This window comes from Giraffa tippelskirchi, chromosome 12 (genome assembly GCF_054371585.1).
Source record: "Giraffa tippelskirchi isolate mGirTip1 chromosome 12, T2T-mGirTip1v1.2.pri, whole genome shotgun sequence".
In the NCBI taxonomy this organism is placed as follows: domain Eukaryota; kingdom Metazoa; phylum Chordata; class Mammalia; order Artiodactyla; family Giraffidae; genus Giraffa; species Giraffa tippelskirchi.
In genome coordinates, this window is record NC_137286.1 from 139659755 (window position 1) to 139683285 (window position 23531).

General features: G+C 47.9%; 2 protein-coding genes and 1 long non-coding RNA gene across 6 annotated transcripts in view; 2 read left to right on the forward strand and 1 right to left on the reverse strand.

The window, feature by feature from the left end:
• The window catches only part of UBAC2 (UBA domain containing 2), a 165464-nt gene extending 162712 nt beyond the window's left edge, over positions 1-2752 (forward strand). For all 3 annotated transcript variants that reach the window (XM_081548939.1, XM_081548940.1, XM_081548941.1), the window contains one exon: positions 1530-2752. In XM_081548939.1, the coding sequence (XP_081405065.1) occupies positions 1530-1637 (108 nt within the window). In that variant the 3' untranslated portion in view covers positions 1638-2752. The remainder of the gene's footprint in view (positions 1-1529) is intronic.
• On the reverse strand, positions 1646-17260 carry LOC145529150 (G-protein coupled receptor 183-A-like). Of its 2 annotated transcripts, none has more exons than XM_081548946.1 (4): positions 17177-17260; positions 16802-17045; positions 10789-11871; positions 1646-4121 (listed from the first exon to the last, which is right to left on the reverse strand). In XM_081548946.1, the coding sequence occupies exon 3, from the start codon at positions 11857-11859 to the stop codon at positions 10792-10794; it is 1068 nt and encodes a 355-aa protein (XP_081405072.1). In that variant the 5' UTR covers positions 11860-11871; positions 16802-17045; positions 17177-17260; the 3' UTR covers positions 1646-4121; positions 10789-10791. The 2 variants fall into 2 exon arrangements, with proteins under 2 accessions (XP_081405072.1, XP_081405071.1); XM_081548945.1 differs by having other exon boundaries at positions 17162-17260.
• Positions 17261-20897: 3637 nt separating this feature from the next.
• Positions 20898-23531, forward strand: part of LOC145529155 (uncharacterized) — a 33553-nt gene continuing 30919 nt past the window's right edge. Inside the window, exons 1-2 of the long non-coding RNA XR_014070974.1 lie at positions 20898-21006; positions 21203-21293. This is a non-coding gene — a long non-coding RNA (uncharacterized LOC145529155). The remainder of the gene's footprint in view (positions 21007-21202; positions 21294-23531) is intronic.

The following is a 23531-nucleotide window of genomic DNA, read 5'->3' on the forward strand; positions in this document are numbered from 1 at the left end:
AAAGAACGCTGAGCACTGAAGAATTGATGCTTTTGAACTGAGGTGTTGGAGAAGACTCTTGAGAGTCCCTTGGACTGCAAGGAGATCCAACCAGTCAACCCTAAAGGAAATCAACCCTAAATATTCATTGGAAGGATTGATGCTGAAGCTCCAATACTTTGGCCACCTGATGTGAAGAGCTAACTTCATTGGAAAAGACCCTGATGCTGGGAAAAATTGAAGGCAAAAGGAGAAGGGGGCAGCAGAGCAAGAGATGGTTGGATGGCATCACCCACTCGATTGACATGAGTTTCAGCAAACTCTAGGAGAGAGTGGAGTACAGAGGAACCAGACATACTGCAGCCCATGGGGTCACGACTTAGTGACTGAACAGCAACAAAAGGTTCCTTGAGGGCCCACAACCTGGGATCTCCATGGTTCTGGCCCACTCAGCTCTGCACCTCCTTCCCCACTCGCCCCGCCCTAGCCCCACCCACACCCTCCTCCGCAGGGAAGGAGGGGCAGCAGGGCTCTGACCCCTGGGTACCAGCAGACATCGTGTTCTGTAGAAAGGAGGTTAGACGTGGTGACTAAGTCCCCAGTCCCTTGTCAACTTACACCTTGTTGAAAATCTCAACATTTGGAAGAGTATCACTTTTCAATATATTTTATTGCAAATGTAGTTTATTTTCAAATAAGTTAAAAAAAAAAAAAAGATGCCTGCGGCTAGTCCAGGGTCCTAAATGTTTCTGTAATACATTTTCAAGTGGGAAAACAGGTCACAAGGAGTAAACCAATAACCCTGCTGTTTCGACCTTGGAGACCGCCTGTGTGTAAAACCACAGGAAACCTCTGCATTCCCAGCTTCAGGATTTGTGGTTGAAAAAGACACAAGCCTCGTCCTCCCTACTCTCGGTAGCTCTAGCTGCCTCCTCCGCCAGGTTGTGCCTGGACTTCGCCCCTTCTGCCAGTGGGGACTCCGGGGGCGCTGCACCTGCTAGGAGAGGCTGTGGGGCGGGCACCCCAAGGCCGTTCTCTGCCTGAGCCACACCAGGAGCTCCAAGGAGTGTGTACCGTCAGAGTCTGCAAGCATCAGGAATAAATCCTCAGTTAAGCAGCTGTTTGCCTGCCCTGGGAAATGAGGCTGGAATGAGTTATTCTTCAGGAATCCTGTTTGACCCTGAAGGCGTGTGTGCGGGGCTGCTGGTACGACCTGCCCCCCCAGGCCCCGGGCCCACAGTGCAGTCACCCTCTGCTCGTCCTGGCAGGTCACTGACCCTTGGGAGTCCCCTTCCTTGTCCTGAAAATGAGGATTCAATGAGAAAATGCACGTCTGTGGACCGTATATAGTGAGCACCTCAAAACGTGTCTGTTGTCGTTTCATAAACATCATCTTTCACATTAAAATGAAAGTGTGGTTTATTTTTTTGAACCTGAAAAGCTCACCCGAGGAGCATTAAAACTCGCACGAGGAACATCGTGGGGCTGGTGGATCGGTGGCAATGTGGTCAGCCTCCTCATCAGACTTCCGGTTTTGTTTCTGTTTTCAGGTCGCCCGGCTCATGGAGATGGGATTTTCCAGGGGCGACGCTTTGGAAGCCCTGAGAGCTTCCAATAATGACCTTAACGTGGCCACGCACTTCCTGCTGCAGCACTGAGGGTCCCAGCCGACGACACAGGGACTGGCGAGCTGCTGGCCTCGGAGGGCGCTGCCCCCGCTCCTGGCTCAGCCCAGGACCCCACGCTGGCTGGCCCCAAGTCCCCGCTGTCCTCCTGGGCACAGGGGGTCCCTGCTGCTCCCTCCCTTAATTCCAAGATCAGTTACCATTAAGTATCCAAAATAAGTTTGCCATTAAAATAGCATGCCTTTTCTATCTTTATTTTTTTATGGAGTATTTCCCTTGGTTTGGAGAATCATCACTCATTCCTGATGTGTTTATAATATACTCAAATCGCAGATTTCAGGAAGCAGGGGAATAGTGCTGCAGATGGGAAATTACTGCTGCTGTAATATTCTTTCTACTGTAATGTATCTCCCTACATTATATCAGATCATTCGTGCCAGAAAGGGGGCTGTTATTCAGACAGCACCTGTCAGATTCTATTTATGGACTTTTTTCGTTGCTTTTCTTTTTAATTTTTCCCCGTCAAATTTGTTTTCAAACTCCAGTGGCTGTTCAGGGTCCTCACTCCCCCAGAGCGAGCAGTTCATACCTGCAGAGCTGGCCAGGCTCGCCAACGAGGGAGGGAGAGGGAACTTAAACCCCCCTCCGCCCATTACAGCCCGCTCCAGCCCAGGGGATTTGTCGAGCTACTCCCCACTTCCATTAAAAAAAAATAATAATAATGGGAATTATCAGATACCAGCTTGCGGTTCTGGAAGACTCCATGAAACTCACTGGAGTGAGTTTTGCTTAGAATATTCCCAGTTAGCCACTTGGGCTGGGAGTGAAAATGGGACAAAGAGAAAACAACGAGAAGAGAGGGCTTCCTCGAGATCAGGCCGCCCTAGCTGCAGGGCCAGCCCCTCTAGAAGCAGATTCCTGCTGCCCCAGGGGTGACCCGATGCCAGCGTGGGGCAGAGTAGACTGACCCCACCAAGGGGAGGAGGCGAAGCCGGAGCAGACGAGCCTGGAAAGACTTAAAGCAGGCGACTGTCAAGATTTAAAGAAACTTGCAACTGTTGTGTTCTGCAAAGCCAGCAGAAGTGTTTCAAACTGATGCAAATTTAGACATGTGTGGTACTTAACAATAAAGTTTTTAATGTGTTTTACTTTTTGGTGTTTTTTTTTTTTTATTAGAGTTAACCTAAATAAAACTTTGTTCTAGGCTGTGCTATTCTTTACCACCGGAAAAAAAAAAATTTTTATTTTTTTTAAACCAGACTGCTCATCTTTCTGCAGAAGATTTGGGTCCTTTATTTAAAGTGAGAGGAGCTCTTTGGTGCCTGTGAACAGGACTGGCCCCTGTGAGACCCCATCCTGAGGCTTGCCAGGGCCATCAGGCTGCTCAAAATGGAGGCTGAGGTGACTCTGGGAGCCTAGCTGGTCCCAAGGAGAGCCCACAACTCGATCTGAGTGTCCACGTCTCAGGTTGTAGGGACAGTTAACAGTGGAGGGACGTCCTTGACCACGGTCACTGGCAGGGCTCGACCAGAGGGCCCGAGAGAGCTCACCTCCACGGCAAATCTAAACCCACCCTCTGGGCTTCCAGTGCAAACAGGTCACAGGAAAGGAGCAACCGTGTCCAAAAACACGCCATCTCCTGAGTTCCTCCTCCCTTCCACGCAGCGCCTAGCGAAGTAAAACCAAACCAGAGGCAAAATTCTCACTGGAGACTTTCCACCGCCTCTCTCCCGGAGGAGGGGGAGCTGAGAGCCCACTGTCGGGATCCCAAGGTGAGGCCTGAATTTTAAAAAGGATTCACCACTCTCAAGCTCGTGTTTGCTTTCTTGTCAGGATTCCCTCTTAAATGAGAGAGCCTTGGCCAGCTGAAGGGAGCCTCAGCCACCCTTGAGTCCTTTAGTAGAAACTGAAGTCCATGAGGGTGGCATGACCGTTCAGGTTTGTCCTGGCTTTGTTGCAGGAAGGTCAATTCTGACTCCATGTTGGAGCTGTTTCTTCGACTTGCTTTCCTTGCTTTTTGTTACTATAATCCTGTGTGTAATGGCTTGCCTCAGAGAACCCTGCCCCTCTGCCTGACTGTTAAAGTGCCTTTGTTCAGGACCCTGTCTACCTGGGAGGAAGGAAGAAATTAACACATCCCCCTGCCTGAGGCTTACCATTCTAGGAGATATCTTCAAGATTAAATGGCCTTTTTATTTTGTTTCCTCACCTCCCTTCCCCCTGCCACCCGCATCTCTGATTCATACAAGAACCTGGCATCCAGACCCCAACAGGATGTTTATTTTGAGACATTAGTCTGCCATCTTCTCGGTCAGCGGGCTCGCTGAATAAAGTCATATTCCTTGCCTCAGCACCTTGTCTCTGGGATTCACTGGCCGGGGACTCAGTAACATCTTCTTTCGACCTCTTTTCCAGTTCCTTGCAGCTGCCAAGGTCTCACCTTCCCACTGGTGACCCTGTGTATTGACATTAGCTCCACCGTATATGTATACTGTCCAGGAACGTGTGGTTATAGTTCTGTGGAAGAAATGATTTTGTCAGTGTTCGCCAGCTTGTAAAAATCTAGTGCAAGAGCTTAAACATTAAATAAAGGCAAGCATGCCTGTGTGCTCAGTTGTGTCTGACTCTTTGTGACCTCGTGGACTGTAGCCTGCCAGATTCCTCTGTCCACGGAATTTTCCAGGCAAGAATACTGGAGTGGGTTACCATTTCCTTCTCCATTAAATGAATAATAAAATTTTTTTTAAAAGTTGAATAAACTGCAGAACACACACACAGATGAACCCCAGTTTAACAATGGTTTGACTCCTAATTTTTTGACTTTATGATGGTGTGAAAGTGATACCCATTCAGTGGAAACTGTACTTAGAATTTCGGATTTTGATCTTTTCCTGGGTTGTTGAGGTTCCATTTCAGTCTGGTCCTCTTGTAATGCTGGGAGTGGCAGCCACAGCGCCCCATCAGCCATGAGATCACAAGGGTCAACAACCATTCTGCACCCAGACAGCCATTCTGTTTTGCACTGTCAGCTCAGAATTCAATAAATTACATGAGATGCTCAACACTTCTTTAAAAAATAGGCTTTGTGTTAGATGATCCTTTCCAGATGTAAGCTAGCGTAAGTGTTCTGAGCACATTTAAGGTAGGCTGGGCTAAACTGTGATGTTTGGTAGGTTATGTGTATTAATGCATTTCAACTTTTATTTTCAACTTACAGTGGATTTATCAGGCTTCCCAGGTGGCACTAGTGGTAAAGAACCCGCCTGCCATTGCAGGAGGTGTAAGAGACGTAAGAGGTTCAATCCCTGGGTCATCGGGAAGATCCCTTGGAGGAAGGCATGGCAACCCACTCCAGTATTCTTGCCTGGAGAATTCCATGGACAGAGGAAAGTGGTGGGCTATATATAGTCCATAGGGTCGCAGAGTCAGACATGACTGAAGCACCTTAGCACATATGCATATGCCTAAGTCTGTATATTTGTATATATACAATATATATATATTACATATAATATTATATATTATTATATATAATATATTGTATATTATATAGAATATATATGTTATATGATATATGTTATATATAATGTATATGTTATATGATATATGTGTTATATATAATATATATGTTATATGATATCTATAATATATGGTATATGGTATATAATATATATGTTATATGATATCTATAATATATATGTTATATGTAATATATATGTTATACATATTATATTAATTATATGTTATTTATAAGCCTATATTATATATAATAATTATATATTATATATCATATATGTTATGTTATTACATATAATATGTAAGTATTATATAATATTTATATATAGTATATGATATGTAATATATATTAATATATAATTATATAATTAATATATGATTATACATTTATATTTTCTATATTATATTATAATATATGAATAGAATTATATATTATATATAATATATATTATATATATACACACACAAACTGAAGCCTATAAAATATTTTAAGTTATATATCATATATATAAATTATATAATATATATTCTATATTTATTATATTATGTATATATTATATATTATATACCAATATATAATAATATATTAATATTGATATATATTATTAATAGAATATATTATGTATATTATATATAATATTTATGGTATATATAATATATGTATCAATAATATATATTTATATATTAATAATATTAATATATAATAATATAGAATAAATTATATAATATATTTATTATTATATAATATAATTATATATTATATAATTATATCTATATATAATATATGATATTATATATTTATATTTTATATATTATATTTATATTATATATATATACACACACACAAACTGAAGCCTATATATTAAATATTTTAAGTTAAAACATGTCAATGGTGTCAATATCACCAAGGCCTTTTTAAAAATTGTAGTTGTACTGATTATGGCTAACAAACACATGAAAAGATGCTCAACATCACTCATTATCAGAGAAATGCAAATCAAAACCACAATGAGGTACCATTTCACCTCCGTTAGAATAGCTGCTATCCAAAAGTCTACAAGCAATAAATGCTGGAGAGGGTGTGGAGAAAAGGGAACCCTCTTACACTGTTGGTGGGAATGCAAACTAGTACAGCCACTATGGAGAACAATGTGGAGATTCCTCAAAAAACTGGGAATAGAACTGCCATATGACCCAGCAATCCCACTGCTGGGCATACACACTGAGGAAACCAGAATTGAAAGAGACACGTGTACCCCAATGTTCATCGCAGCACTGTTTATAATAGCCAGGACATGGAAGCAGCCTAGATGCCCATCAGCAGACGAGTGGATAAGGAAGCTGTGGTATATATACACAATGGACTATTACTCAGCCATTAAAAAGAATACATTCGAATCAGTTCTAATGACGTGGATGAAACTAGAGCCCATTATACAGAGTGAAGTAAGCCAGAAAGAAAAACACCAATACAGTATACTAACACATATATATGGTATTTAGTTAATTGGTAAAGATAACCCTGTATGCGAGACATCAAAAGAGACCTAGATAAATAGAACAGTATTATGGACTCTATGGGAGAGGGCAAGGGCGGGATGATATGGGAGAATGGCATTGAAGCGTGTAAATTATCATATGTGAAACGAATCGCCAGTCCGGGTTCGATGCATGATACAGGGTGCTCGGGGCTGGTGCACTGGGATGACCCGGAGGGAGGGGATGGGGAGGGAGGTGGGAGGGGGGTTCTGGAAGGGGAAAACATGTACACCCATGGTGGATTCATGTCAATGTATGGCAAAACAAATACAATATTGTAAAGTTAAAAAATAGGTAAATAAACTAATTTAAAAAAAAAGCAACAAAGACCCAGCATAGCCAAAAATAAATATGTAAATAAAATTTAAAAAAAAATTGTTGTTGTACTGATTAGAAATGTGTATCTTTCATAATCCACGCCCACATTGCCTTGCTTATGAGTTCCAGTTTGGATTTTTTTTTTTTAATTGAAGTTAGCCCCAGAACTCAACAAAGCAATCGGATTGTGTGTCATCTTGGACTTCTACATTTTTCCAAATGATCCATAAATGTTACACTCACATCTATTTTGACATCACTTTTTGTTTTGTAAGCGATTCTCCTTCATCAAACTTCCCAAAGCATTTAACTTAGTTCTTATAACAACAGCTCTTTCTTTTTGCCTTTATACTTTATTGGTTTATGTAATAATGATTCAATTTTGATAACAACTGATATGGGAAGTTTTGGGAACAAGCACAGCTGTGTCTTGGGGAGACCAGAGCCCCATTGTGGACACAGAAGACCAGGAGTTGGGCAGAAGCCACCGGCCACAAGCAGGCGGTGTGCGGTCCGTGACCCTCAGAGCCACAGAGTTCCTGAGATGGCTAGGTGAGGTCTGCTAAGAGAATGTCTATCGCGGCATCAATAGTGAGTGAGTAGGACTTGCCTGGTCGCCCAGTGGTTAAGAATCCTCCTTGCAATGCAGGGGACTCAGGTTCAAGCCCTGGTTGGGGAACTAAGATCCCACAGGCCATGGGACAACTAAGCTCTCACAACACAACTGGAGAGCCAGTAAGCTGTAACTAAAGATCCCGCATGTCCCAACCAAGAGCCAACACACCGAAATAAATAAATAAAGGGGAAACAAAGGGGGAAAAAACAATCTAAAATATTAAAACAAAAAAAGAACAGCAAGAAGTTCATAAAGATTGGGAAAATTGCCAAAGAGGTCTCCCAAAGGGCGGCAGCAAGAAAGTTTAGGGGCCTCTGCCCCCAATTTCTCATCCAGCTGCCTCGATGGCCCCCGCCCTCACTGAGCTGGAGCAAACGAGTGACAGCTTGTCACCCGTTCCAGTGTCCAGGGATTCCTGTGGCCTGAGGTGTGGCCCGACCTTCAGGGTTGGGGTCCCCTCGGGGGACCCTGCCACCCACAAGCCCACACACGCCAGAGGGACTTCACCTCTGTGTCAGCCCCGTGCTCCGTGACGTGGTGAGGAAAGAGAAAACTGTAGTGAAAGCTGGACCGTGGTTAGCTTGCGGTGTGTGGTGGTACGAACGCAGCAGGGATTCTGAGGGCAAACACGCTTTCTGGGGAAAGCTGACAGCCCGGAGCGACATTTGGGCATCTACCAACTCCCTTTCTGAAACTCTCCATTCTTCCTCCTTAAAAATGGTAAGTGACTAAAATTCTTTGAAGTCATCAGGAGACCCTCTACCCTATGGCAGAACCTTCCAGGCACCTCCACGGGTAGTTCATGCGCCGGAATGGGACCCGGGGACCTCGTTACAGCACCCCCACCTACAGGGCCCGCCCCCCACCCCCAGCCCTACACCTTCCTCTGGACTAAGCTCCTACACGCAGAGTCAGGGCACCCTCTGAGGGGGTCACTCTGATGCTTTTATTTTGATTGACACTGAAAAACAAACCGTGGCAGTTGATTTTTTTTTTTTGGACCAACTAGTATTTAAACCAGGCCCCTCTTACTCCCTCCTCCAAGTCTCACTTTGGTCATGAGGCTCTGATGTGGTATCACAGGGGCTTACTGGAGGGGTCAAGAATGGGCTGAGACTCTTCCAGAGAAGAGTGTCTGGAAAGAGGGGTGCTCAGAAATGGGTGGGTGTTAAAAGCTGGATCCCAAAATAAGATCAAGTCCTAACCCCCACCACCGTACCTATGAATATGACCTTAATTGGAAACAGGTATAATCAAGTTCAGATGAGGTCATTAGGATGGAGAAGACTCTTGAGAGTCCCTTGGACAGCAAGGAGATCAAACCAGTCCATCCTAAAGGAAATCAACCTTGAATATTCATTGGAAAGGCTGATGTTGAAGCTCCAATACTTTGGCCACTTGATGTGAAGAGCCGATTTCATTGGAAAAGACCCTGATGCTGGGAGAGATTGAAGACAAAAGGAGAAGGGGGTGGCAGAGGATGAGGTGGTTGGATGGTGTCACTGGTTCAATGTACATGAGTTTGAGCAAACTCCAGGAGAAAGGGAAGAACAGGGAAGCCTGGTGTGCTACAATCCATGGGGTCACAAAGAGTCGGACTCAACAACAACAACAACAAATCCAAGGTGACTGGTGTCCTTAGGAAAAGAAGAAAATGCCATGTGAAGATGGAGACACAGGTGAAGATGGAGACAGAGATGGGGGTGATGTTTTACAAGCCAAGGAGCACCAATAACTGCCAGCAAAGTGCCAGAAGCCAGGAGAGGCCTAGATCAGTCTCCCTTGCAGCTTGAGAAGGAAGCAGCCCTACTGACCCCTTGACTTTGAACTTTTAGCCTCCAGAACAAGAGCATATATATTTTTGTTGGTTTAAGTCACCAGATTGATGCTTCATTATAGCCTCCCCATGGGGGAGGGTTAGGGAGTCCGTGGGGGGAGGGCTCGGGGTCCATGGGCGGAGAGCTAGAGGGTCCATGGGGGGAAGGCTGGGGGATCCATGGGGGAGGGTTAGGGAGTCCATGGGGGGAGGGCTTGGGGTCCATGGGGGGAGAGCTGGGGGTGCCCATGAGGTGAGAGGAGCGCAGAGGCCGTGAGCAGGTTGGGTTGGATCCACGCAGCTGAGACAGATCTCACGCTAACCTCGGTGCCCCCTGCACTTTGGCAGGCAAATACGTGTTTTATGTCACAAAATTCAAAATCGCCCAAGTGGAAATGCTCCGTATCGTGTTTTAAACTCAAGAAAGTGCCATGAAAGGTTTGTTTTGACCGAATGCAAACAACACTCACGTGGATACGCACTTTCTGACAAGCACAACTGAAAAATGAATGCTCATGCCCATGTTCTTGTCTTTCTTCTTTCCCCTAGACTGTCCCCGCTCACACACGTGATACGGGAATGTGTACCCCCTGCGCCAGATCAGACTTTTCCTACAAAAGTGGTCACCCAGTCCCTCACCCCCATCCCCCTACCCCAGAGGCTGCCAGGCCGATAACTTGAAGGGCGTCTTCCTCTCGTTTTATCACTTTCTCAGGAAAACCTTGGCATTTTTGCCAACACTAAATCTAAGCTTTCAGTTAGAGATTTGGGGTTTTGGGGGGAGGGGTATTTTTTTGCTCTTTACAACAATTTGCCTCCCAAATCAGACACCTTGTCCAAACCATGCCTCCAGTGCTCAACCAATGATTCTTCTGGTCATGACTGCATTTGATGTGAAAGTACTCTCTTCCCAGAAGAAACCGCACACCCTTCAGAGGCCAAGGACAAAGCGGTGTTTATTAGAATACATGAGAGGTGCACACTGTGTGCTAAGTCGCTTCAGTTGACTCCAACTCTTTGCAACCCCATGGACTGTAGCCCACCAGGCTTCTCTGTCCATGGGACTCTCCAGGCCAGAATACTGGAGTGGGTAGCCTTTCCCTTCTCCAGGGGATATTCCCAACCCAGGGATCGAACCCAGCTCTCTTGCACTGCAGGCGGATTCTTTACCAGCTGAGCTACCAGGGAAGCCCCAGAAGTAGGTTTACGGCAAAGCTAATGAATGCTCGCTTCAGAGCGCCTCACTCACCTTCCATGACCTTGTACCTAACTTTGCATCTATGGTTTTGTATTCTTTTTCTTAAAGAACCCAATCCCCAAATTGTACAAGCTTGGGGTCCTCCCCCCTGCCCCCCAGGTGCAGTATGAAAGCCCATCACCTCTTAGACTTCATTCTCCTCCAAGGGCAAGGAGCCTCCTGTCTGGTTGATACTTTGTGTTTCTGAGGAAGCTTTTCCCAGCGGGGAGGAGGGAGAGGAGGATGATGCTTTGAGTTTCAGAAAGTGGCAGAGCCATTTCCTGTAACGTGAGGATGCGAAGAAGTAAACGATGGGGTCGATGCTGCAGTTCAAGTTCATGAGGCAGACGGTGAGCTGCAGGCACATTTTGAAAACCCTCTGCTCGGGGCAGGTGGGCTGGCGGAGCATCTTTGTCACCATGAACTGGATGACATGGAGGTGGTAGGGGATGAAGCACACGGCCACGGCCACCAGCACCACCAGCGTGAGCAGGCAGGCCCTGCGGTGGTGGCCCCTCCGGCTTGCCAGGGGGTTGTCCCGGGCCGTCCTGCACAGCTTGACGGTGATCTTCACGTAGCAGAAGAGGATGACAGTCACCGGCCCACAGAAGCTCAGAGTGGAGGTCACCAGGACCATGACGGGCAGCGTGAATACCCGCTGGACGCTGTCGTACTCCATGCAGGTCAGCCTGCCGGCCACGCGCATGGTCATGGTGAACCCGAGCAGGGGTGCCGTCTGCAGCATCGCCAGGACCCACACAGCCACGCAGATGAGCTGGGCCCGCCCAGGCTCGCGCAGCCGGGGACACTGGTGGGTGCGGACCACCACCAAGTAGCGGTCCACGCTCACGCACGTCATCAGGTAGATGCCCGAGTAGGTGTTCAGGAAGAAGATGAAGGCCGTCAGCCTGCAGAACCCCTCCCCGAAAGGCCACTTGAAATCCAGCAGGAAGTAGGTGATCTTTCCGGGCAGGGTCAGGGCAAACAGGAGGTCGGACACTGCCAGGTGGACAAGGAAGACATCTGTGGAGTTGATCTTCTTGTCCTTTTGATAGGCCAGGCGAAGAGCCAGGACGTTTCCCAGGACAGCGAAGACCAAGAGGGCCGTGTAGAACAGAGACAGCATCACGCTGGCGACTCGGGGCGGGTGATGGGGAAGGCAGGAGTTGGTGTGGTGGACGAGGCTGCTTGGGTCAGCTGTGCTTGAAGCCATGTCATAGAGGTCCTTGGGAAGACAAGAAAATTAAATGTAGCACTGTATCTGAGGGTTGCGCCTCTAATATGTATGTTGCTGTTGTTGTTCAGTCGCTCAGTCATGGCCGCCTCTCTTGTGACCCCATGGACTATAGCCTGCCAGGCTCCTCTGTCCGCGGGATTCTCCAGGCAAGAATACTGGAGTGGGGTTGCCATTTCCTCCTCCAGGGAATCCTCCCAATCAGGGATCAAATCCGTGTCTCCTGCATTGCAGGTGAAGTCTTTACCGCTGACCCACTGGGAAAGCCCTCACCCCTAATACAGTTACACTTTGTAATTTGCTGAAACTACATGCCCATGCACAGTATCTCTCTTTTCTTGATTAAAAATTTCGTAAAATGAACACATCTGTGTGATCAGCACTCAGTTTAGGAAAACACCTCACCAGTACCCCTAGAAGCTTGCCTTTGCCCACCCCAACTTCTACTTCCACTCAAGGTTAATCAATATCCTAACTTCTAACATTACAACTCAGGGACTTCCCTGGCAGTCCAGTGGTTAACACTTTGCCTTCTAATGCAGAGGGTGTAGGTTCGATTCCCCCCTTGGGGAGTTAGGATTCTGCATGACTTGGGGCCAAAAAACCCAAAATATAAGAAAACAGAAGCAATATTATAGCAGATTCAATAAAGACTTTTAAAATGGTCCACATCAAAAAACCCATAAAATCATAATAAATAAAATTATAAATCTTTAAAAACATAAAATCGTAACTCAGACCTGAAAGGGTGGAATGGGGGACCAAGGCGGGCAGCTCAAGAGGGAGGGAACATACATATACACACAGTTGATTCAGTTGGTTGTACAGCAGAAATATGACATTGTAAAGCAACTATACTCCGATAATACAATTTTTTAAAAACACAACTCAGCATGCCTGCTTCCGAACTTTAATGAGATCATATACTATGTATACTATGGAATACCAAACCACCTTACTTGCCTCCTGAGAAATCTGTGTGCAGGTCAAGAAGCAACAGGTAGAACAGGACATGGAACAATGGACTGGTTCCAAATTGGGAAAGGAGTACATCAAGACTGTATATTGTCACCCTACTTATTTAACTTATATGCAGAGTACATCATGCAAGAAGCCGGGCTGGATGAAGCACAAGCTGGAATCAAGATTGCCAGGAGAAATATCAATAACCTCAGATGTGCAGATGACACCACCCTTATGGCAGAAAGTGAAGAGGAACTAAAAAGCCTCTTGATGAAAGTGAAAGAGGAGAGTGAAAAAGTTGGCTTAAAACTCAACATTCAGAAAACTAAGATCATGGTATCCTGTCCCATCACTTCATGGCAAATAGATGGGGAAACAATGGAAACAGTGAAAGACTTTATTTTCTTGGGCTCCAAAATCACTGCAGATGGTGACTGCAGCCATGAAATTAAGATGCTTGCTCCTTGGAAGAAAAACTATGACCAACCTAGACAGCATATTAAAAAGCAGAGACATTACTTTGCCAACAAAGGTCCGTCTAGTCAAAGCTATGGTTCTTTCAGTAGTCATGTATGGATGTGAGAGTTGGACCATAAAGAAAACTGAGCATCGAAGAATTGATGCTTTTGAACTGTGGTGTTTGAGAAGACTCTTGAGAGTCCCTTGGACAGCAAGGAGATCCAACCAGTCCATCCTAAAGGAGATCAGTCCTAAATATTCATTGGAAGGACTGATGCCGAAGCTGAAGCTCCACTATTTTGGCCACCTGATGCGAAGAAATGACTCATTGGAGAAGACCCTGATGCTGGGAAAGATTGAAGGCAGGAGGAGAAGGGGACGACAGAGGATGAAATGGTTGGATGGCATCACTGACTCAATGGATATGAGTTTGAGCAAGCTCCGGGAGTTGGTGACGGACAGGGAGGCCTGCTGTGCTGCAGTCCATGGGGTCGCAGAGAGTTAGACATGACTGAACGACTAAGCAAAGCACTGGTACAGAGCTAGGAGTGGGGCTGATGAGGCACAGGTTTGCCCAGTTGGTTGCAGTGGGTCCTGGCAGACAGTTTGCCAAGAGCCGCTCTTCACAGTGTAGCCGTGTTTGAGATTCCCACGGTACCTCAATCCCCACAGCACCAGGTCAGTCTTTCAAGGCAGCCATGCTGGTGGGTGTGAAGGGGTATCTGCTTGTGGTTTCAGCTGGCATTTGCCTAATAACCACTGACAGCAAGCACCTTCTCTCTGGTTTATTGGCCATTTATATATTTTCTTTATGAGGTACCTGTATATTTCGCCCCTTTTTCTATTGAGATGTCTGTCCAAAAATGTGTGTTTTCCTCTTTTTTTCCAATCCATTTCCCCCACCTGCCTTTGCTCTTCACACTTCTGTTTCTGTCATCTGCATTCTGATCATCCTTTAACATGTAATTTCCGCACTGAGACAAGGGGAGCAGTGCTCTCCATGCAGCCAGTGAGCCAGGGTGACTGTCCACGTGGTGCACAGGTGTGCAGACAGTGTCGGTTTGCCCAAGGGCCACAATAAAAGTAACTCACAGAACCTGAGACCCAGGCAGAACTCGGTCATGGGCTGGCTGAAGGACACCAGCTCCATGAACCCCAGATTTTATCTTATTTGAGTCAGGATACAGCTGTCTCTTCCTTTGCCAATTTGGGGCTGGCTAGTAGGGAGCCTGGGGCTTCCCTGGTGGCTCAGTGGTAAAGAATCCCCTTGCCAAATGCAGGAGACCTGGGTTTGATCCCTGGGTTGGCCAGATCCCTTGGAGGAGGAAGTGGCAACCCACTCCAGTATTCTTGCCTGGAGAATCCCATGGACAGAGGAGCCTGGTGGACTATAGTCCATGGGGTCACAAAGAGTCGGACATGACTGAGCGACTGAACGACAGCAGATTAGAGAGCCTGCTATAGATTGTGCCTCATTGCAACCTAGGCATAGAGAGCTCTGTCTAGTCTTTGCAGATGGAGAAGATGCTTCCAATCAAATGGAAAGTAAATCCATCAGAACAGTAGAGAGACGAGCACTGAAAAGTCCTTTGAACCTCAGGATGATGGATGGGTGAATGGATGGAGATGATACAGCGATGTTGACTGAATAGATAGATACAGAGTTGCATAGGTAGGTAGATAATAGATGGTAGATAGATGATAGATATAGAGATGGTGACCAGATAGAGCTGTAAACAGACAGCTAAACAGAGATTAGTAGGTAGATGGGTACACACTCCCAGGGGTCCCACCAGCTCCAAATCCAGGGGGATGGCTCTTCCTCCTTGTCCCTTCCCTTTCTGAACAATCCAACCCTCAGGTCGCACAGAGGTGGGGGCCGGAGGGAGAGGCTCTGTGCACCCGCCCCCCAGCAGGGCAAGGAGAGCATCTCAAGGGGCCAGTTTAGCTCAGGAGGGTCCCAGCCACAGGTCGACTCCGCTGCTGGAATCACTAGCACCCAGCCCCAGAGCTGCAACCAGGGGGCCGTGGGAACCTTGTGTGACCCTTGCCCTGTCTGTTCAGGCCTCACTGGGGGCAGGGATGGACTGGCACCTGAAGAGACCCCACCCTGGGCAAGCGACCCACTTCCTGACTTTCCTGGGCCTCTTCCCCACATACCAGCCCACAGCCCAGGGCGCCAGGCACATGGCACAACCCCGGGGCCCCGCCAAGTGCCATCTCCTCCCCAAAACCTGCGGGGAGGGGCACCTACAGAGATGCCATCCCCACCTCCCAAAGTGGGAGATGGATGCTGTCACAGCTGTGAGTCTGGGGAGATCTGACCCAAACAAGGAGCCCCTCGCTGCCCGAGAGGGGGGCCCTAAGACCTCGGACCCACTGACCTTTCCTTCCTCTGCTCTAGTCCACCCCCCTCCTAACTGCAGACCTTGGCGGGAATGTGCCTTCCTGCCCCCCAGGGGCACCAACTAACTGCCCAGTGCCTTGGGCTCTGGCCCGCACCTGTCCAAGGTGTGCTCCTTGGCCTCTTTCTGCACCGGCATCCCCACCCCGACCCGGGTTCTCCCCCCAACACATGCAGAGCAGCCCATCGCCCCTACCCCATCCCACCTGCTCATAGAAAATGACCCGCCCTTGGTCTCACAGGGGAGCAGAATTTGCCCCCCAAACACACCTCTTTGGCCGAAGGATCATGTTAACCTGCTTATTTTTAAGAAACTGCGGGCACAGAAGAAGTGCTGAAAACCAAGTTACCCTTAAATCAAAGACATTCAGGACTTCCCTCGTGGTCCAGGGGTGAAGAGTCCACCCACCAATGCAGGGGACATGGATTCGAGCCCTAGTCTGGGAAGATCGCACATGCCTCGAGGCAACTAAGCCAGCGTGCTACACCTACCGAGCCTGTGATCTAGGGCTCGGGAGCCGAAACTACTGAGCCCAAGAGCCTGTGCCCCACGCCGCAACTAGAGAGTAACCCCCACTAAAAGCCTGCAACCACAACAGAGACCCAGCACAGCCATAAATCAATAAGTAAACATTTTTTAAGAAGACACTTCTATTCATCAGGGTATCTCCCTTGCCCTACCGAGAAGAGAGGTTAATGACTCAATCTCTGGAAACTCCAGTCAATGCAGAAGGCGAGGGGTCACCTGCAGAGCGAACTTGCCCTTGTCTCCTGCCCTTCTCTGGCTCTGCTCTCACGTCTGGCTCCCCCTACCCCCGACACACAAGCTCTTCTGTTGTCTTTCGCTGGAGAACATGTCTAAAAGTGATGGTTTCGCCTACTCCGGCAACTTTGTTTTCCTGGGTCTCTCCCACTTATACACGTTATTCAGCTTCTGTTCATTTTCCTCCTGTTAATCCATCTCTTGTCAATTTAAGGATGAGGCCAAAGGGAAAGGAAGAAGGGACGTGTCCCCTCTCCTACAGGCTTCTCTGTCTCAATACGAAGTTACTGATGCATCTCCCACTCACAAGATTATGTGCCTTGGAGACTCACCCAGCGGTGACCATGCAGGGCCAGGGGGTCAGTTGGTGCAGCCACGTAGGGACAGATGCTCAAAAGGGCTTGCAGAGGGTTCTGAGGGTCTACACCCCAGGTCTAAACCAGTTCTATCAGCCGGTTTTGCTCAGGGACGTGAGACTGGCCCTGACCTTGGGTCTTTCTGGCGTGACCTGTCTGCTGCCTGATCAGGAGCAGCAGGGGCCCCTCCAGGTATCCAGGATCAGTAAGAAATCTCCACCTGTGGCCGAGAGAAGCGGAGAGAAGAGGAGTGTGTATGAAAGGCAGAGCAATCTGAGCCTTTCTCCCCGAGTCCCAGCAAGGCACGCCCTTCCCTTGGTGCCTGGAAATACTCACCTCTGGTGGGCTTACCTCGCTCACTGAGGGTGACACCAGGGAGCCTGGTGGAGCCTGAGTCAGCCGCCTCCCCAGGGGCCCTGAGGCATCAAATGCTCCCCGAGCAGTCTCCCCGCTGCAGGGATTGAATCAGTTCACTGCACTCTTCTTTTCTTCACCCACCCCTGCAGGGAAAAAAAAAATAAAGAAAGGAAAGAAGAAAAAAACCACCCGGGGTATCAGGCAAGGCAATCTCCCTGCCACAGGTGGAGCTCAGAGCTCACTCAGCCACAAGGCCTCCCACCTCCCGAGAAGGACAGAGTGGGGGAGCGTTGCTCCAGGAACCCGTCTCCCCTCTCCTCCATTTCTGTGCCCCCCACAGGCAGGCATGTAGGCCACAGGTGTGACTCTCAAGCCACCAGGGTCAGCAACTTCAAAAACCTGCCAGCATTCTCCCCCTCGACGACTTGGGAGTGAAGTTCAGCAAGAAGGGCTGTAAGGGGACCCTGACGAGCTCAGGCTGGGGGTGAGCAAGTGAGGGGAGCTTCGCCTGGCTCGGGATTTCCTGGGAGTATGATCTAGGGTTTAAGGCGCTTTGATGGAGCCTGAAAGCCCGTTTGCAGCCCTGACCAGCCACGCTCCCAAGGGCTGAGCTTGGCAGGAGGTGGACGGCGGATGGAGCCAGGGTGTTCCCTTCCTCTGCCTCCCAGAGAAGGCATCCCCCCACCACACTGCTGGCGAGTAAACAAGGCATCAGACCCACCCTGGGATTAAGACTGGGCCTCACCGCTAAGCTGGTCGTCCTGGGGACATGAGCGTGGGCTTCTTTCTGTGCGCTCTCTGAACACAGAGGGAAGTCGCTTCTCTCACCAGCCACCTCACCAGTCCACCCAAGACTTCCCACCCACCTCCCTACAATTTTCCACCCCCATCCCCGAATTGTGTGTCTCCAGGCTGACATCCCACCTGCCTTGGGCTCCTCGAGTCTAGGATGTGGGTCAACATCCCCCCCCACAACTGGCCTCCCACTGGCGAAGGCCATGGGGCCCCACGGGCCCTGAAGGACATCTCCCAGAGCCCCAGGTGGGGTGGAGGGAAGTCTGTGAAGCAGTCCCGTCTCACCTGCAGCTTCCACCATCAACTTCCCTCCAACAGCCCAGAAGGAAGAACTAACACAGTTTCTTAGTTCAGAGATGCCTGACTTCCACTCAGATTGCAAACCCTAGGGAACTTGCCTCCATGCCTTCCAGACATTTAGGATTCTCCCACTCGAAGGGGACCCCAGAAGGCCTAAAAGGGGGCAAGAAACTGTAGGATGCTCACACCTCACCCTGTTCACACATGATTCACTCAACAGGCATTTACCGAGTGCCAGCCTGGAGCCAGGAACACGTTCCTGTGTGTGCGGGGAAAGGAGACACTTTTGCTTTGGCCTCCTGCGTTTCGTGGCTGTGCGTGCGCGTGTGTGCTCAGTCACTCAGCCGACTCTTTGTGACCCCCCCGGGCGGCAGCCCTCCAGGCTCCCCTGTCCCTGGGATTCACCAGGCAAGAATGCTGCAGTGGGTTGCCATTCCCTTCTCCAGGGGATCTTCCCGACCCAGGGATCGTACCCGCGTCTCTGGCATCTCCTGCATAGGATGCTTTACCACTTCGCCACCTGGTTTGGCTGAGGTTGTGCTAATGAAACTGATGAAAGACAGATTAATAAGAGAAAAAAGTGCACACGTCTTATTTGATGTTAAAATTTTTACTTTAATGTGGCCCAGGAGCCTTCACAGATAAGAAGGAACCAAAGTGGGTAGGAATGAGCACATAGCATTTCAACAAAGACCACAATACATGGTGGAAACTAACAAGACAGAGAAAAGGTGGCAGAGGGTACCAGATGGAGAAACAAATGGAAGGTGAGGGTGTTCGGTAAGGTATGTCAAGCACATTCCTCTCTGTTGGCTCTGGGTGAAGAGTCTAGCATCCTCTCAGAAGATTTAAGAGTTGAGGTCTTCCTGATAAGGAGGGTGAATGCCTTTACAAATAGAAATTTATTTTCTGCTTTTAAGCCAGACAGGAAGAAGACAGAGATATTTTTTCTTCTCTTTCTGCTATTTTTGTTAACTGCCTTCAGCTCAAAATATTCCTTATGCCAAAGAAGTGCATGTGGGTGGCATATTCTGGCCCCCTTTGTGTGGGCATGTGACCGGAAAGTCCACAGAGGCTCCTCACCGTGTTCATACAAACACATCGTCGGTCAGTCCCCTCTGGGCCTGGAATCTAGCTGATCCCTTATGAAGTTATCATCTCTCCTGGCCATTCATGATCTACAGAGGCTGCTACAAGGGAAGGTGTGGGAACATCACAATCAGGAGGCCTGGGAACTCAGATGGAAAAAATTACCGCATTATTTTCATGAGGCTCTAACAGCAACCTGGCTTTGTGGTTAACAGTCACAGGTGGCCAGTCATGGTGGGATGAAATGTACGTCTGACTCTGTCACTGATAGAAATCATGACACTCCAGACAGAGAAAGAGAAATGTAGTGTGATACTCCTTATGTGCAGAATCTAAAAAGAGATCATGGCTCTTGTCATAGCCCATTGAAAGTGATTCAAGGACCTTGAAAAATGTTTGCTCATCATGGCTTTGAAATTACAGTTGTTGTTAATAAAGAATCACATGGAAGGAGTATCATATTGGAAGGCTGGTTTTTAACATTTGAATAACTGCATTTTAGCGGGAGTTGTTTTTGTCATCTTACATATTTTACTGCATGTATTTTTAACCATCACCCAGAGTAGGGCTTCTCTAGTGACTCAGACAGTAAAGAATCCGCTTGCAATGTAGGAGACCCGGATTTGATCCCTGGGTTGGGACCAAACCCACTCCAACCCACTCCAGTATTCTTGCCTGGAGAATCCTATGGACGGAGGAGCCTGGGGGCTACAGTCCATAGGGTTACAAGAGTCAGACATGACTGAGCAATTACCTGAGGAGGGTCCTTACTTTCACCTGACAGGTCCAACAGGAAAAGAGAAGAACCCTTGATCCAGTCTGACATTTTTGTCTTCCAAGTGGAGAAGTTGAGGCACAGGATTTCCCGCCCCCCGCCTCCCAAAGCTTCCCAGCTTTCTCCATCAAGACGGGACAAGAACCTTCAGCTTCTGGTTCCTTTTCCCTCATAGTGAGGACCCTGTTTACCCCTACACCCACCTCCTCACAGCCCCAAACACGTGATGCTCCCCAAAGGCTGGGGTTTGAAACTACAGTGCAATTCCCTGATCCCTTGACTGTCCTGACTCTTTCTCAAGATGACTTGACAACTGCCTTCCTTGTAATCTATTTATCATCTTCCACCTGCCCCAGAAAATCAATAGCAATGACAGCAATGGTAATGGCATCCATCATTGAGAACCTACTCACATTGTCCACAAAGAGGCATTGTTATCCCCATTTTACAGATGAGGAAAATGAGGCTTAGAGAAGTTAAGCGATTTGTCTAAGGCCACACAGCCAATTGCATCAAAGATCCAGGTGCTGCTTCTGATAAGTTCGATTATACAGTGGTTGCAGCCGGGGCTGGAGATTAAGGAGGTGGCCAAGATGTCACCCAGATCTGAGGGACACAGAGGACTTGATGCTGCTGTTCTGGGGGTGGGTAGAGCCCCTGCAGCGGTGGCTGGTGGTGTCTGAGTGTGGCGACCACCCTGGGTGTTGCCCAGGCTCACAGGGCACTGATTTCTGCTCTGATCTGTGCCCGCCCAAGGAAAGCAGGGGTGCGCCCCTATCTCATCTCTGTGGTTTGCTCGTCTGTGTTCCATGAACAACTTCAGCCCCAAGCATAAGCAGAGAGGCACCATGCGGCTCAGTTCCAGGTACAGCCACCCCCGGGGGAAGGTGGCAGGGGGAGGAAAGCCAATGCCTTTTATCCTTTTATTTCTTTACTGATGGAGGAGGAAAAGGATGGGGAGTGGTTACAGATGTATTCATTTCTGCCTCCTTTTCAAAATCCATTTAATTGTTGATCCACTTCTAGATGCTTAAATAACCTATTTATTCCCTTGTGTGCAGCGAATGTCTACACTACACTGAACTTCCAGAAGCAGCTAGGGTTACAACAGCGACAGAAGCCCTCCTTCTGGTGAAGTGGACAGATAAGCAGGCAGGTGACCTTGGACACAATGAAGAGAATGAGTTCAGGTTACTAAGGCAGCGGTCACCAGCCTGTTTGGCACCAGGGACTGGTTTCATGGAAGACAATTTGTCCGCAGACTGGGGTGGGGGGATGGTTTCAGAAGATTCAAGCGTGTTACATTTACTGTGAACTGTATTTGGAATCTAATGCCGAGGCTGATCTGATGGGAGCAGCAGAGGATGAGTCGGTTGGATGGCATCACTGATGCAATGGACATGAGTTTGAGTAAGCTCCGGGAGAGAGTAAAGGACAGGGAAGCCTGGCGTGCTGCAGTCCCTGGGATTGCAAACAGTCCGACATGACTGAGCGACTGAATAACAACAACCAATCCACAGTCGGGAGGTTGGGGACCCCTGGGCTAAGGGACCACATGAGGGATGACAGAGGATGAGATGGTTGGATGGCATCACTGACTCAGTGGGCATGAGTTTGAGCAAACTCAGAGAGATGGTGAAGAATAAGGAAGCCTAGCATGCTGCAGTCCATGGGGTTGCAAAGAGTCAGACACGACTGAGCAACTTAACAACAAGTCTGAGTGGGAAGGGATGGTACCCACAGGTGACTGAGAGCCCCGTGGTGCTGGATGTGGGTGTGAGGATCCATGCCTGCTGTTCCCCCCCTACACCTGACATCACAGAGTCACAGACAGAGGAACTCAACGGCATCTCCCGCCCAGGCCGCCCATTTTGCAGATGTGCGAGCAAGGGTGTGAGAGGTGGATTGAGCTGTCTGCGGTCACACAGGGAGCTACAGCCAGTGTCAAAGCCCAGCTCAGCCTGCAGCCTCTTGGGCAAATGCTCTTCAGGAAGAAGAGGGCAGGGTGCCTCTTACTTCACAAAACACAAACCGAGAATGCAGGCCAACCCGCAGCTAACTGGAACCCACCATATTTTCTCTTCCCCGTGTTTTCTTCAGAAGGAAACCTCAATTTAATTGAATTATTTCTCCTTTCTCTCTTTCAATCACTATTGTTATTTAAGCACATTTCACACTCTGGGTGCTGGGCTGGGTGCACTCGGTGATCCATGAGAAAAACCTTCTTTGTTTCAGGCTGTGGGAATGAGGCATCTGTGGCTGCATGTTAACCAAGAATGCAGGGGAAATGCCAAAAGCATGGGTCAGGCAAGGAAGACAGCTTGCAAAGATTTCACAAGAAAATGCCCCTGAGAGAAATTTAGTCAGAAAAGCAACTCCTGGGGAGATCCCTGGGGTCCACTCAACCCTGATCAATCCCCACCTGCAGTCCTACTGTGTGGTTTGACATCACTGATGAGCCTGTAGACAAGAAAGCACAGAAGCAACAAAATTAGACGACATTGTCATCACTGTGTGAGGCCGTCTCCTAGACCAACACTCTGCCAGCAGGATGAAGACGCTGTCCTCCATGGAAGCAACCTAGATGTCCATCAACAGATGAATGGATAAAGAAGTTGTGGTACACATATACAATGGAATATTACTCAGCCATAAAAAAAGAACACATTTGAGTCAGTTCTAGTGAGGTGGATGAACCTAGAGCCTGTTATATAGAGTGAAATCAGAAAGAGAAAAACAAATATCCTATATTAACACATATTTATGGAATCTAGAAAAATGGTACCAATGAACCTATTTGCAGGGCAGGAATAGAGACTCAGACACAGGGAACAGACTTGTGGATACAGCAGGGGAAGGAGAGGGTGGGATGGATATAAAGAGTAGCATTGAAATACATATATTACCATGTGTAAAATAGATAGCTAATGGGAAGTTGCTATATAGCACAAGGAGCTCAACCCAGCCTAGAGGGGTGAGATGTGATGGGAGGTGGGGGCTTTCAAGAGGGAGGGGACATGTATATACTTATGGCTGATTCATGTTGATGAATGGCAGAAACCAACACAACATTGTAAAGCAATTATCCTTCAATTAAAAATAAATTCTAATAAAAGGTGCTATCCTTCCCAGGGTCATGCATGGCACCTATCTCAGTTGCCCAGAATCAGTGTGTGTGTGTGTGTGTGTGTGTGTGTGTGTGTGTGTACGGGATGAATGCACACCTTCTTCCTAAAGTTTTCCCATTGCAGAGGTTGACCTCAAAAGGAGTGTTTCCTTAACCTTTCATTGTTCTTATAGGAAACTTTTGGAACATAACCTACTTCATTTATGATATGTGTACATCTAACAAAAAAGGCTATAAGTCGTACACTCAATCAATTTTCATTA

What these genes read in the sequence shown, in the direction of transcription:
- LOC145529150 (XM_081548946.1), bottom strand. Translation starts at nt 11,859, where the DNA reads ATGGCTTCAAGCACAGCTGACCCAAGCAGCCTCGTCCACCACACCAAC.